Raw genomic sequence first — 16,467 nt, 5'->3', positions numbered from 1 at the left:
TACTGTATAAGCCTCTACCACTTCTGTTGGGAGGCTGTTCCATTTATCTACCACCCTCTCTGTAATATAAATTTTCCTTATATTACATGTAACAGTGACCCTCTAGTTTTAGATTACAACCTAACATTACGCTAACATTTTTCCTTCTTTGAAATAACCTCCCTTTTAAGTATTTAAATGTTTCCGTCACATCTACCCTCTCTCTTCATTCCTCCGAGCTATAGATATTGATCTCCCTTAATCTGTTCTCCAAACCATTCACCATTTTGGTAGCCGTTTTCTGAACTCTCTTACTCTATGGTTAATGTTTTATATGCCAACACATTCCTCAACCTAGTCACCCTAAAAGAGTTAAATAATACACTATTAAAAATAAACCACACTAGCTAATCCTTAAACATCATTTTTCTTCTCACTTTGATATTGAGAGATGCTTCAAGCATTGTAGTGGAGGCTCAGAGATGACAGTAACAGGTAGAAGATCTTTTAGTCAGACCTCCAGGAAGAGGATGCAGAAGAAGCCATTTTCAAAAGAAAAAAAAAACGGTGGGAAATGATTCTGCCGACCGCTTGTTCTGACAACAATTGCTTTTGTGGAAGAGGCTTCCAGGCTGACAGGAACCCGTTGCCTCTTAATAGGATTTCCATATTATTTCTAACACCTGCCTACAAGTTATTTGTTTACATTGAAGAAGGCAAAATACTCAAAACAGACATCTGCTTCTAGTTCAGCTATATCTTAGCAAAGCATCTACAAAAGTAGATGGGTTACCATGGTGACTTCATTTTCTACCGCTTCTCTGTCACACATTAACATTTTCCAATTTTGTTTTCGTGGCTGCTCTGCAGGCCAAGTGTCTTGAGGACGAAAAAAAAAGAAAACCAAAATGGAGAGGGAGAAAATACATCTCTGATTGGAAAACAAAACCGAAATTTGCTCTCAGACAAATTTATTGATCCCCAGGTAGTACAAATGAAGATTGGTTTATTTAAGGTACCAAGTTACTAAACACTACAGAAAGAGTTGGAGCTGCTCAAGTATTCAGTTCACAATGCTTAGTAAATTAATTTGTAGCCGAATAGATTTGATTTTCCCATGTTGTCTCTTGTGGGACCACAGTTGAGCCCCCACCATATTGGCCCAGGCAGCTCATCCAAAATGTGGTCACAGTCACACCAACTAAGGCTTAAGCGAATAAGCCCCTGTATTACAAGAAGGGGGCTAGCAAGAGATGGGAACGGTCTACCTTTTTATGGAGAACAATGCGGTTAGCGCAGTTCAAACAGATTAAGCTTTCACACTTCTTTGTTACTCGGCTTGTGTTCTTATCAAACAGAAAACAAACTGCTCCGAACAATGAGAGTCTTTGCATAACCATGACAATTTACCTAGCAATTCAAATGAGATTCAAAAGCACCCAGAGAAAAAAAAACAAAAAGAAAAGGCAAACGATTTAAAAAGAAGAAAGAAAGAGCAGGCTGTCAGGAAACCACAAGTGTAAACAGCATCATTTTCTAGTGGTCTGTACACATTTACCTACACCAGTTCTCGATTGCCTGTACAAACACTGAATCTATATTTTGCCTTGTTTTATGTATAGAAGAGCTAGTGAAAACATGTACAATTGATACCAATCTAAAAACATATATTTTTCTGGAGAGTTTGCGGGAAAGCTGTGGCATCAACTTTTTGACGTTACAATTCATTATGGAGGTCTACCCTTAATTGAGCTTCTGCTGCAGGAAACGCTTGACCAGTCCTGTATTTTAAATAACAGTGAGGTATATAGCACGTCATTATGTATGAAACAAATTCTAATTCAAACCAAAGCGGTCAGAAGAAAAAATTCTAAATGTTGCTATGGTGACTGCACCACATTCTTTTACTGTACACCAGAATTGGTCCATCCATAACCAAACAATGGACTTTATTTAATAAATAATCAGAAATTTGATGGAAAGCTTAGTAATATACACTAGTGCTCGTCTATATTGGTTACTACAATTGGACTAAACAATAACAAAAAATATGTTGCCTTGCCTGATGACATGAATATACTCCAAGTTCTCCATCTAACCAAAAGTGCCCCAAAGATATTTATTCATCTCCTCCACAAACAATTACAACACATTCTTTGTAGCTACGGCACCTGCCACATCCCACACGATTTACATGCCCAGAGGCAGATATCAGTTAAATACCTAACAAATTACTGCATCACAAGAATAAAGAAAAAAAATCCTAATTATTCTTTTGATAGGGCTGTCCAAAATATCTAACTGTTGAAAGCAAACAGTATATTCTCAGTAGAAAAAGCCTGAGCTGGGAACTTGTTCAAATTAAACCTTCTCTCCGTGTATTTCATAAGTAAACAAAAGGTTAAAATGTAAATATACTGATGTTTCTAGAAGAACTGTAGCAATCAAGATTTCCCAAATGGAACCTCCACAGCTTTAGCAAAATCACAACATTGCTTTCCCTGCGTGCCTTTCTTCAGGGAACCCAAAGCAATCTGCAACTCAAGTTTAACCATTTTCAAAAATACATCTTGGTGAGATATCAGGGAAAAACATTACGTTTATCTTCAAGTGATTTGTATCCAGTAAAGCTTTTTAAAGAGTAAAATTTCTCTAACCATTGGGGACCACTAGCCAGTTGTCTCATGCTCGGAAAGGCTTGTATACAAACAGCTAAGGGAGACCTAATCAGTTGACTTTAACATAATCTAAGAAGTCGCATATTATTCCTTAGACTATTAGGCTTGCCTGGGCACGCATTGTGTTTTTAAATATACTTTTTATATTTGGGGCAATATAGGTTTTTATACCTAGTTTTCCTTATTTTAATAATAAAAGAATCCAGAAGGAAAAGAACTGTGTGGATCCTTTTACTACCTGGAGTGGGTTCAGAAGGAAGGCATCCTTTGGTTTACACCCCAAGTGGGCACCCAGAGCTGTTTATATAGAGCCTGTTCACGGCTCTATCCCATGTGAGTCTATTCTATACCCCATTACAATCATTACTGCATTTATAGGTTACACTATGATCTCTCTGTGTCTCAATTTACAGGGTTAAAAGAGAGGTCTAAACCACATTTTATGCAAGTATATATACAGATTTACTCTAAGGTTGTGTATTGGGGCATGTGCGCTTACACCTTTATGTTTATTGTTATTTGACTGGGCACTGCTGATCAACCGGCAGGTTTGAGGACAACAGATCTCTTTTGTAACTAACCCATTCACGCTAAAAACATCTATGCCCTGCCGGCATAGCCTCCATAGTCTTAACCCAGCACCATGTATCCAAACAAATCATATCCCAGTGGACATGAGGATGCTCCGTTCTAAGAAGCTTTAGGTAGGTGGCGGGGTACTGCCAGGGCATATTAAAAATTTCAGTTGGAGATCCCTTAAAGGAAATTGGAAGATGCTCCAAGCAATAAATATGCTCAAAAAGGCGAGCTCAGCTGAGAGTAGTTGTTGAAACGGTCCACTCAAGCCATTTATTGTAGCCCCAGATTTGAAGCACTGTATATTTCCAGCAACCAACTGTAAATCGGACTTATCTTTACAGACTTCCATGGAAATCATGTTGAACAAGATGAGTTTTGCTTGACATGGGCATATTGGGAGGGGAAGGCGAGAAAACAAAGATCATCAGGGATGAATGTACACAGAATGATCCCTTCCCTGTTCCAGACGCAAGCCAGAACTTGTGACCTTATTACAAATGCATTCACTAGGGAAGGCACGCTGAGAATTGGAAAGGATAAATAAATAAAAGCAATTAATTTCAGGATGTAAGAAAACGCAATGAATTACAGGTGAGTGGTTTTTAAACTCCGCTCTCAGTCTATGCCCCATTTGTGTTGATGAGTAATGCGTCTTATTAACATGAATCATTTGGGGAGTTTAAATGCATTTTACAAGCACTCCTAAAAAAAAAAAAAACCCTGCCCTATTTAATAATCAACATTGTCAACTAATATATATTCAAGTGCCGCTGACAATTAAACCTGCCCAATGCCTTGTATAAATCAAGATTTTGCTACCATATCAAAATGCTACACGGGGGCCTGTATAACACTCATTACATGCTACACTAATTACTAGCAGCAGATCCTGAATTTTCTGCACATTAGAGGCTTTTAGCGAAGCCATAAAAAAAATTTCAGGCACCATTAATTTAAATTTGTATTGAAATCTCCTTTTGACAGATGGCCAAAAATTACTTATTATTTAGAGTACCAAAGCTGTTTGCACATTAGGAGCAGAGGGGAAGGGGAAAATTAAAAGGAGGAAATTTATACCACGTTCATTACCTGTTAAATGTTTAGGAGTAAAACCAAGGGTGAATAAATTATTTCTGAGAAGAACAAAGAGGCTTCCAGATGCTGGCAAGAAGCAAGTTTAAGCTCGTAAGACAAGTCATTTTAAGTTTCTGTGCCACACAACAGACAATCGTATATTAAAAGAATGCATGTATATATCTATATATATATATTTATATATATATACATACTCACACACACAAACAATTAGAGAACCATCTTAACAAGGAGCCACTTAAGGGAGTGTGGATCAATAGAACAAGCAGCTAACTGCTACTCTGGGCATTGCTGCAAAACATTTAATGAAATTGGCAAACTATTTCACCTTGTAGAGCTGGCAGTGAGCCTCAGATGTTGACAGAGCCTAACTCAACAGCTTAAATAGCATATAGCGGCAAATCTGTCAGTTTTCACGGCTTCCAATAGTATGTACTTCTGACTACAAGACCAAAGGGGGTCCTTTAGGTCATAAGAAGGAGCAGACTGAAATGGAACAAGTCCTCTCAATATTAGATTTGCTTCAAAGAACTCCCTTACTACTTTTTTACCACCCTTTTCTTTCTGTATTGGGGCCAATATACATACAAATAAAACATACGGAAAATAAGGCAGGATCTAGAGAATCATTATTCTTTTATGTACTTGCGATCCTGGCCTGGTATTCAGTACAACACAAGTTATTCATATTCCAGTCAAAACAACTTGCAAAAATTGCCCTATTAGTTAAAGACCTAGTAACTGCATCTGATGCGTCTCTAAAACGGAGGTGTCAAACACTTCGAACACACGTGATTAAATACCAGTTTGACTGAGCTGCGTGTGCTAAAGCTGGAATAACCTAAAAATTATGGCCTAGCTTTGGCCCTCGAGATCCGGGGTTTGCCACCATTGCATTTTGCGAACCAACCTTACATGCCCTGTTTGGAAGGATGGAGATAATTTCATAAACGCACAATAGCATCTAACCATATCATGCTAGGAACTACTAGAAGTTTTCCAGTGATTGTGTATTCAGCCTTTTCTTGGTTCACAAGTCATTTTAGTAATAGCACCCTCTAAAGTTAGGGTAAAACAAAGACTAAGACCTGTTTATATTATGCCCACTCTGAAAAGCAATCCATATTGTATTCAGCATTCACTGAAGAACAAGTGGCAATAAGCCCTCCCAATGGACCATAGTTAAGGACCGAGAAGCACAATGGATGTAGGCCACATCTGTTTTTGGGTTCTTGGTAAAAGGTTTGTTGAGTTTTGCAACCAATTATAAAGTCCTACAATGTTGCATCCTTTCACTAAGATCGTCTGTCATACGGTTCAATCCGACTTACTTTTAAACAAAACTGAGCTCTGTGACATATTATGTTTTATGTGCTAGGTCACTGATTCTCAAGATACTCCCAGCAATGTCATGAAGTACTTTAAAAGAAAACGTACAGACAGTGTGCTTTAATAAAGCATGCTTATCATGGAGACGGGCATTACCATCTTCACCACTGCTCTTTGCCAACCATTGTTAAATGTTTTAAATATATAAGGGATTGCAGCACATGGTGTTCACATGAAAACCAGCGATCTTCAACAAGCATGGAGTTGGAATTTCACAACAGCTAGCGTGTCTTTTAGCTACTAAAACCCTCATACAGTCACTGTTACTTACAACATTACAGGATCACGTCACATTTGGTAACCAGCACCTTACTTAGTAAATGTTTAGCACTGCTAGTCATCTAACCGCCTTCAAGAGCATTCTCATATGTGTATGTATATAATAAAATAAATGTGGTTGCTCATGTAGAAGACATAAACACTGTGGTTAAGGTCAGCTACACACACAAATAAACCACCTCCATCAAACCTGCAGCAACTGGGCTACCTCAGTGTATTATGTCTTTATAAAGAGAAGTTATTGCATTAAATAGATGAAGACATACATAAGCCGAGGGTAAATGAAATGAGATTTTTTTTTAAAAAGGCCTTACCTTAATGGAATCTCTGTCTGCAAACAGCAAATGAAGAAAACAATATGTAGATGAGGAGAGAGAGTAGGGGGGAGAAAAGAGAGAAATTATTATTTTCCATGAATTTAACTGTGTAGATACAAGAAATACTGCAATTTAAATCTTACAAACATATTATATTTATTACACATATACATTAAGACTAATTGTGTCGAAACATAATGAGAAAAACTTAATCCGGATCAGAGACTTAACATGCAATGACACTGACCTCTCTGATGGTCGCTGTCGTGATGCTTCTTTTCATCCTTAATTGGAAGATGGGACTGTCCACCGAGGGCACTGGAGAGGGCAAGCAATCCTGCACTGCTGCCAATGGGCGGAATGGCTGGGGGCTGCAGACCCGAAGGATGTGGGGTCAGAGGCACCGGGAGACCATGTCCATGCGATAAATGCTGTGCCTGGAGTTGCTGCTGCTGTGAGAAATTAAACACAGATATCGAATTTGCTCGGCATAAAGAAATATAGAATAATAATTCCAAACCAAAAAGGCAATAACTATATAATATATATATATATATATATATATATATATATATATATATATATATATATATATGAAAGGTCCTGCCTCGCTGGCTCAATTCAATGGGGTCTCAGCCTGGCATCCTATTAGCAGATGGCTGCACTGTCAGAATTGGTGACAGCACAGATCCCTTATTAAACCACACTATTCACAATAGTAATGCATAGGCATAATCGTACATGATTCTATCTTATATTGAAAAAATACTAAGGCATGATATATGCCTTAATGGCTATGTTTTACAACAGTTTAAACAGAGTGTAAGCATGCGACTAAGGGCCACTATATCTAATGTATTACTGAAGTATTTGTTAAATTTTGTTGGCCAGTTCTAGTATTGTCATGCCCCTCATATATGTGCTGTAGGAAGTGCTGCGTAAAATGTTGGCGCTATATAAATAAAAGATAACACGACAGTAGACAGACAACTACTTAACATAAGAGTCAGTCCATACCCTTGCCTTGTAGCTTAATATAGCATAAAGAGATCAGGTTAAACTATCATGGTGCTGTTCCACTAGCTCTGCTCAATTCCTAGCTAAAAGCAGCCCTGGAATAACCATTCATAGTACAGTTGACTCTCCCAATCAATTAATCAATCAATCAATCAATAAAATTTAATCAAACTAAAAAAGGTTAAAAAAAATAAATAAAATCTTGGGTGATAATTACATGGCCAGTTGAAAGTGTGGTGGGTTTGTGAAACATTAAAAGGCGATCATATAGTATTTATCTCCCCTTTAAGCTCTACAGAACCAAAAAGGTACATGTGTGCATGTGAAAACACTAACCTACTGATACATAACAAGCAGAGAGTTCATTTACATGGCCAATACACCGTGAACAAGACACAGCCATACTACATAAATAATACATGTGAACACACTCTCACACACACACACACACCGTTACAATCCTATTAATTTAAAATATGCTGGTAAGCACAGAAATATAGAAAAAAAAATATGTCCAGACACAAAGAAAACTTAAAACTGAGAAAATGAGTGCTAACAGCTTTCCTAGCCATGTCGCTCAGCATGCAGAGAGAGTTAATTTGAAGGCAAAAAAAAAAAAAATCCTGAATTAACAACCCAGAAAAGGGAACTGGTTGCAGCTACCGTTTTAAGCTCTTTAAGTGTCCTCAGCGGTACTTGAGCAAATTACTAAAGAAAATCTAATGTAGCAAGGCATGGGTTCTCCTGTAGGCTTGCTCAATAATGCTGAAATAATTGGGCACTCTGTGCACGTTTAGTGATGCTCGAATGGAAAGCTAGAGGCCTGCCCTTGTACTCTTCTCTTGCTGCTGACTCTGTGTTGTGACAGGTTTATTTGAGTGGGACTGTGATGCATGCACCAGTAACCGCGCTGACAAGAGTTTAAAGTCATTTTTTTTTTACTAACACTGGCAACACATATAGAAAGCCCTTGAGAGGTTAGAAATGGAAATGCTTGACCTCCGCCCAGACTGCATCACATCCCTTGATTAAATCGCTTTTTTTTTGGGATGCAGGATAGTTCATCTTAAAACTGATTAAGAAAAAGTCAAGACACATGCAATGAGATGGGCCATTAACTAGGTCAAGTGTGGCTATGGTTTTTTTTTATATACATTCAACTATCGGAAAGCTTCAATATAAACAGAGAATACAATATATACACACATATATATTGATGCCCCATTCTTTAAAGAGTTGTGCTGAAAAGGCAGACTCTTGAGGTTTGAAGTACCGTGGCATACCAGCCACTCAACGATTTACAGTCCTTTGTCTGCAAATGTCACAGGTTTTCATGGTGTATTAATGCATTACATATATTTTTTTAGACTTTTCTGCCAAGAGAACGGATCACCAAAGGTGGCATTTGCCATATGGCCCTGTAGTGTACGCAGCAAGAGTACGTTTGCAGAAAATACAAGAATAAAAAGTGATTTTGTTTTCACTAACAATTCCACACAAGGCATGGGTCATAGCTATGTTAAAATGTACACAATTCCATATTTTGTGTTCTTCTTCTCCACACTATATGTGCAGTCTCTAAATGCTAATGTATGGTTGGTAGGGCCAACCACTGCACACAGGCTCATTAGATCAGGCTGACATCCTGGGCTAAAAGTTAGCATACTGCATCTGGTTAAGCCAACATATACTGTTTCTCTGCAATAAGCCCCGGCCTTTTCTTAACTTAATTTACTACAAATACTACATGTACAGGTCTAAAACCTGTTTTAGCATGCGTTACGGCAGGCAGATTAGAACAAAGGCTGTCCTTTGTTTTTATATTAGAGCTATCAGATACTGAGACATGACACCCAGAACAACGAAATACTTGAAACTCAAGCCGCAGACAAATCATTTCCTTGTATGAAACGTCAATCAGGTATCACTGATGCATAAATGTACAGTGGGGGATGAGCAATAAATACATCTCCTTGTTGCCTGGAGCAGAACAAGTATGCATACTTTGAATAGAATTGCCCTTAAAGGGAGGACAACACACTATACACTACAGTAAACGTGAATCTTATTGTACAGAAGATTTAAGGGCAGCAACACTTGGTCACACATTTTCCATCAACTAAAGGCTGTTTGGTGCTAGTACCACGCAGCCCCCTACGTCAAAGGTGTACAAGTTTTTTCTGCAGTGGGCCGCTTCATCAAAAATGTATTTGTGCGTGGGCACTCGTTTTTCATTGAGAGAAAATATACAGCATAACTCCTATAATTATATGGTGATCCAAACACAGACAGTGGTACAGCATAACTCCTATCATTATATGGTGATCCAAACACGGACAGTGGTACACCATATACTCCCATCACTATTTTGTTGGGGTTTTTTTTTTTTTTTTTTTTTACTCTCCCTCGCTCTTACTCACACTCTCAGACACTCACTTTCACATAATGTCTCCCTGCCTTATCCACAACCGCTGTGAATAGCAGGGGCATATCATGCGAGGAGCGCAGCGCAAGGGGTGAAGTCTGTGCTGGCTGATTCTCGCTACCTTCTTTGTCAACTGTTTTGTGTTCCTGTCTCCTTTCCCACACCTTCACTTTTTCTTTTGCCTCTTCTTGTTCTTCTGATTCTGCCCCATGTCTTTCTTCGCCTTGAACCAGGACTGCCGGAAAAGGAGGCAGGAACAAATAAGCAGTCGGAAGCGAAGGTAGGGAGACTCAGCTAGTACAGACGTCACCTCTTGGGCTGCACACCTGCAATTCAGAGCACTTAAGTGTGGCTCTGGTTGGAGATGCAGTTACCGCTGCAGATCCCATGCAGGCCGCATGTCAGACACCTTTGCAGAACGTGCAGATAACCCTGCCCCGCACACAAGGCTTCTCACCAGAAAAGGGAGAGCTTCAGGCTGCCTACCGGGAAGTTCCAAGATATGCTTCAAAAGCAATCTCTTCTCATCTATTTCCCTGCTTATTGGAACAGGCACTTCATATAACTGTTTTTTATATTTTTTTCCATCTCTAGCATGGAAGTGCCAAGGATCATCTGGAATGCAAACCACATAAAAACTTAAAATGAGTATAACCACATAGGTGCCAACTGCCCTTTAACTTATTTAGTCCAAACCATTAACAACCTGCATACATAGTCCATGTAATTTACCGGTCTTGCACCAGTGTTATACAGCATCAATTTATAAAGCAGGTTTACAGTGATTTCAAATACCGTTTGCATTTACAAAGCAATTTGCCTGCTCCATCCTCCTGTAGGGCAAACGGAATTCTAACATACCTGAGATGCTTCTATATTCTAAAACCCATTGGAATTTATTATACAGAGACTTTTCTGCAGCCTTCAATGGATTTAACATATGACTGAGAACTTAAGGTTTACGCCTTTAAAGATCAAAGCTAAAACATGTCATGTCAAACATCTTAAATCCTTGATGTTCTGCCCAGTTTTTTCCCTCTCCATAAAATCGCTAAAACATTTATATTGTATTGCACTAGTCTGACTACATCCAATGCTTGGATAGGTTCCCTTTAAATGTAAATATTATTGTTAATGCAGTGCATTCACTGTGGCCTATTGAAGTTGAATGATTTTATCTTGCATGAGATTCCAAAACCTTCTTGGACACAAACACAATGTGCTCCTGTCTTTGATCTTTAAAGAATGATCAGTCAACAGGAATCTGCATAAGTGACTTTACTATTTCCCAAATCTCCTGAGACAGGAAAGCCCTAAAGAATGACTTAGTTTTGATATAGGAATTCTAATCTCCTCAGCCATTCTTCAAGAAGCAATCTGGCCAACATCCAACACATTCTTCCCATAAAGTAGTCTTAACCACAGGAATAAAGATTTTTGTTTTTAGTACATGTGTCAAGACAGTTTTTTAAAGGTTTTATAACAAAGGTTTCGTTATATAGATATAGACCATGTTTCAATGTTATACATATAAAATACAGAAGTTGTCCTAAATGAAGAAAGTAAAATGTATTATCTTTAAGATTTCATAGTTATTTTCCTTTAGAAGCTCACAGCCATTGGTCCATCACAATTAATAGTAAGTTTCATCTCACCAGCAAACACCCACTTAAATGAATAAATCCAAGTTACACATGGTACATTAAAAAAATGGCTAAAAAAAATAGCCCATTAGCTCACGTGGACTTCTAAGTCCCTTACAGAACGTGCCACACAAGAGCTTGTATAATCGTAGATGCTGGCCATTGAAACAGTATATCTGATAAGAGGGAGAGAGATTTGAGAAAAACAAGTAACGTGCAAACAGATAAATCATATCTGACACTTTTGTCTTCACTATGCTGGTCACTGTATGCCCTAAGGAAACAGATGACTCTACACAGGAGCTTTAGACATCTGAAGAATCGATTTCAAGAAAAACAAACAGTGTATTGGTAGCCTGGGAAGTGTTAATAAAAACGGCTGTCTAAAAGAATAAAAGAAAATACTAAAAGTGCCTAAAAAATTGAAAGTGCTGTTAGAAACGTGATATATTTGGTGTGAGAGGTGAAGTAAGACTATTGACGGGTCACAAGTACTATCAGCTTGAGTTTTCTACTGTACGTAGACAAAACTAGAAGAATAGAGATTGATATGGAACAACAAAATGGCATTTATGCACACAGATCCCACTACAATTTGTTTATTTAGATGTTCTTTTAGCCATGGAGAAGATAAGGTTGATTGTGAAAGGAGTAAAACAAGGTTATCAGAATTGACCATCTAATGCAGATGGTGTCCCTGGTCCAATTGGATTAGAGTTTCACAACCTGTGACACGTGTGTTCCATAGTGCTCATCTGTAACAGGAGCACAAGAGAAACAGTTCCATTACAACTGTTTAGCGTGAAACCATTTTAATTATACTTGCTAAGGGAACCGTTGAGAGTTGGGTACTGGATTGGCGTAAGGTTGATAAACACTAAATAAGGTGATGCAATAAAATATGGCGAAGCGATTACTGGGTCCATAGAAAATCCATTAAAGACCACACTGAACATTCCACAGACCTCTTTGTCTATTATGACCACACTCAGGAGCAATTAGACTTTCTACAAAGATATATGTATGCAGTATGTTAGCCATATTGATCTTCGTTATCATTATTTAAAAATGCGTATATGCATCTCCTTTTCCCATTGCTGTCAGTAAATATGAATTTATTTCAATGCACCCAACCCCACTGCAATAACTGGATAGAGTAACCAACACTGTTTGACATGATTTTTTTCTGTCCCTGAAAAAAGCATCAGGATGAACCTACTTTATAATTAATTATATAAAAACAATTCAGAATTAATGTTTGTTTATATTGAAGCGATTAATGGGGGTAGATTCGCTAAACAAAAGAGTGAAGGGTCCTGCTTGCAATAACTTACAAGGTTAAAAAAAGAAAAAGGCTAATTTAAATAATAAAACAAGCTGCGTCTTACATCTTAGGACTGTGTTTAAGAATTTGGGACAGCTGGCAATCATACAATAACCTTCAAATATTTCCAGGGGAAAAGCTGTTTGTGGTCATATAAATTTTATAAAAGGAACCTAAATTGCTTTAATAAAGGACAAAGATACCGCAGAAAAATCATTTAAGCCACCTCCTAAGTAATATTTTAATAGATTTAATACGTGCTGCTCCAAGCCAATGAATTATGACTTTAAAACCTATTAAAATATGGTTTTTTTTTTTCCCCGAGCTGAGGGGAGAGAGATTTAAATCCAGTGAATTTTAATATTTCAGCCTGAGCTGCGGGAGGTATAGAAAGTCCAAATGAACTATTCCATCAGCAGCATTCAAGCATGAACATTTTAATCAGTTTTACTTCCTTGGAGTTCTCGAACACAGTTTACGCTGTCATTCTGAAAGCACTTAACACAGAGAGTGTGAAAAACCACCAAGGCTTGTTATTGCCTTTACAATTGATGGCAAATCATTTTTGCAGACTTCCTATCATTAAAATGTCACTGCTAAAAATGGAGGTTCAGCATTTCAGGTGCTAAAATGCCTTATTTTACGTATTTCTTTCTTCCACCAGGACAGCGTATACCTGTTCAGAACAAAGGTTTTCTCCCCTTTAGTGTTGAATACAAAAAAGAAATATAGGAAATCCCCGTCGTTTAATTGGGAGATATAGGTCAAAATATGACTCCTCTACTGTTGCAAGCCTTGCGGCGTGAGTGGAATTTCTATTTCCCACTGTGCAGCCTAGCAAGCTGGCCTTTCCATTCAATGGACGTCCACACGAGGGGTACGGCTCGAAAATAAGTCACCTTCAGACATCTCGTAATTAAGAATAACAAATGGACAGCATACATTATCTAGAAAACGATTCACTGGTTTGCAGGCTGTACGGAATAATAGAGTTTGTTAATACCCTTCTGTTACAGGAATGCAAAGCATGAGCAGATGACAGATAACAGGTAGCGAGCAGGCTTGACAGGTATTGTTTGACTTCATCGCTTCTACGTGTAGGGCTCACTTAAAGGAGACGTGAAACATATAAGCTGCATACAAGACATTACATTTTTACCAAAAGCTGCTTTCTTCATAATAGTCACTTATCTGTATTTTCTGAACGCTTACTCTATTACAGAGTGTAATGAGGAACATGTTTATGTCTCCCTTTCATGCATGTGCTATTATCTTAACACATGAGAGAAATATGGCGAGTGACACTCTGGAATAGAAGGGGCGTGAGGTACATAAAGCCATATACAGGCACACTCAAGGCGCTGACAGGTAGTTTACAGCTCAGCGCACTACCATTCATCTGTCGCTGACCTGAGACTTTCACTTCTTGGAGAAAAAAAAAAAAAAAAGGACATCATCAAAATGTGTTGTCTTCAACAGGATTCACTACCCTGATGTCTCATAACCATTATGACTTAATTCACCGAATGAAACCAAATTCTATATATTTGAGGTCATCTGTAATAGAGCAGTGACCTTTAGTAAAAGAAAAAGATACATAGATGCACACTTACAGGCTCCTTTAATGCTGAAACAAGAACCTAAAGAACAAAAAGTAGTGGACCACTGGAAAATGTAGGCCATCATCAATACCTACTCACAAGTGTAGTGTGTGTGTGACACTGGCACGGAAAGATATGCTTCAGTAGGTGCTGTGAAGTGTAATAATTAGCTTGCAAGCGGAGCACCACCTCCCAGCTCCGCAGCATTGGTGCACTCTTGCAGAACTGCTGCTGTCTAACCAGCCATGAACAACCATTGTCGAGGCCAGCATTACAGGGTCGCACACACACACACACACACTGACAAACAGAAGCAAAACGGTTCATGCCTCTTATGCGCCATCCATCCCCATTAACTTCAACAAAAGCAACTGATATTTCAAGAGTATTTCTGGAACTAATGAGCAACGTCACTAGTTCATGTCTCATTGATTGAAGTATTTTCTGCTACAAGTTTTAAGTATATGTGCATGTACTGATTGAGGCTTGGGCCTATAAAATTATATAATAATAGCGATTAATAAAATTTAAAAAAAAAAGATATTCTCTATTACTGATGTTGGGGAGAATAAGTTATGCATAAAGTGAATAAGAAAGAAAAAATTATGGCTATTAACATAATTATTTAAAAAGTATTTGAAAAGCAAATGGATTGATTTTTTTATATTTTAAAGTATTATGTTTCCAAGGAATGCCCAAAATAGCTTAATACTGAAAGCATTAGCATTTTGTTTTGTTGTTTTCAAGCTTTTTTCTGCCTTTTTCTCATTAAAACTAAATGTTTCAGTGTGCCTACCACAAGGTTTGTGATTTCTAAACCTAGAGCAACAAAATGGCCTCCAAAAATAGGCCAATAGACATAAATTGTAGAAAGCATGCTTAAATATGCAAAGAAGTCCCGTATCACAAAATGGAACACAACAGCAAATAAAGTGACACCGATTTCCATTTAATATGGTATTTGTTGTACAGGTATGCAAGACTGATGAGACACTGATGAAAAAACATAAAAAAATAAGGGCCTTTAACTTTAAATAAAATCACTTTTGGTGGAGACTCTCACAAGGCTATAACATGTCTAAAAATGGCAATTTTGCTTTAAAAGTGCTTTAGAATATTTCAAGTATTCAATGCATCTGCATGGGCATAAGAGACAGAGGTTAATATTATTTAACAGTTGGGGGTTGAAATTATTTCTAAAGCTTCTATGCAGTCACGAAAGAGATAGATACATTCATTTGTTCTCTGAATGGCTTATAAAATAGTGACTAAGCACGGATTTCAGTGACAAAGATAGTCACACATCCCCAATTCTACATCAGCGTTGGGCATAATGAGGGGAAGAATATAAAAAATAAGAATATTGTTGGAAACATGGCTAATAAAAGTTACAATAAATAAAACCCTAACCATTCAAAGTTACAGTGGCAGGTGTGCCACTGCTCTTATTCAGTCTTAATTTATTTGTATAGTACTGCCCATTTAGACAGCATTTGATAACAGTACATAATCACAGAATATATATATATATTCCCCCAAGAAAATCAAGCCGTGTTCATGTGACCGAAACGGCAGAAAACCCACGTAGCTGGCCAAGCTAAATCTTCTGAGATTATTATAAGCTAAAAAGAGTTGATGGGAGTTGACTAGTGAGCATGAAGGGAGAAGAAGACAAATCCGTACATGAGGATTTAAATGGGATAACAATTAAGTGTACACTGGCTTTGGCAAGTTCATATCACAGTGGGGAATCAAGGTGGACCAAATAATGATAGTCACCAGATGCATCCATTTTTTGTTTTGTTTTGGAAGGTACTAGAAAACTAAAACTAAAACATGAAAATGTGGTAGACCAATTCAGATCTAGGACAAGAGGTAAACATGATACAAAATGAACTGGTGATATACAACGACACAACTTATTTTTCAGTCCATAAAATAAGCCAAGACATTACACAGTTGGAAAAAGGAGTATTTTATCATTTGGCCCACAACAAAAATATACATACAAATAGAACATAACCATAACAAAAGCATCACTATCCAAGATCTATATCTAAAATGTAAGAAGAGGGATGTCAGAAATGGTTATTCTCCTTGACAATCTTAAATTGCTGCGCCCCTTGAAAACCAGATTTAAG

The 16,467-nt window shown here is 37.7% G+C and overlaps 1 protein-coding gene across 3 annotated transcripts in view; it reads right to left on the bottom strand.

Annotated features, from left to right (window-relative positions):
- The window catches only part of LOC128497067 (transducin-like enhancer protein 4), a 62,981-nt gene that overhangs the window by 24,227 nt on the left and 22,287 nt on the right, over nt 1-16,467 (bottom strand). For 2 of the 3 annotated variants that reach the window (XM_053466948.1, XM_053466963.1), the window contains 2 exons: nt 6,564-6,768; nt 6,314-6,330 (listed from right to left, as the gene is read on the bottom strand). In XM_053466948.1, the coding sequence (XP_053322923.1) occupies nt 6,314-6,330; nt 6,564-6,768 (222 nt within the window). The remainder of the gene's footprint in view (nt 1-6,313; nt 6,331-6,563; nt 6,769-16,467) is intronic. The other variant, XM_053466954.1, reaches the window with a different exon arrangement.

The sequence above is a fragment of the Spea bombifrons genome, chromosome 1 (assembly GCF_027358695.1).
Source record: "Spea bombifrons isolate aSpeBom1 chromosome 1, aSpeBom1.2.pri, whole genome shotgun sequence".
Classification (NCBI taxonomy): domain Eukaryota; kingdom Metazoa; phylum Chordata; class Amphibia; order Anura; family Pelobatidae; genus Spea; species Spea bombifrons.
This window is presented reverse-complemented; position numbering and strand designations above follow the sequence as displayed.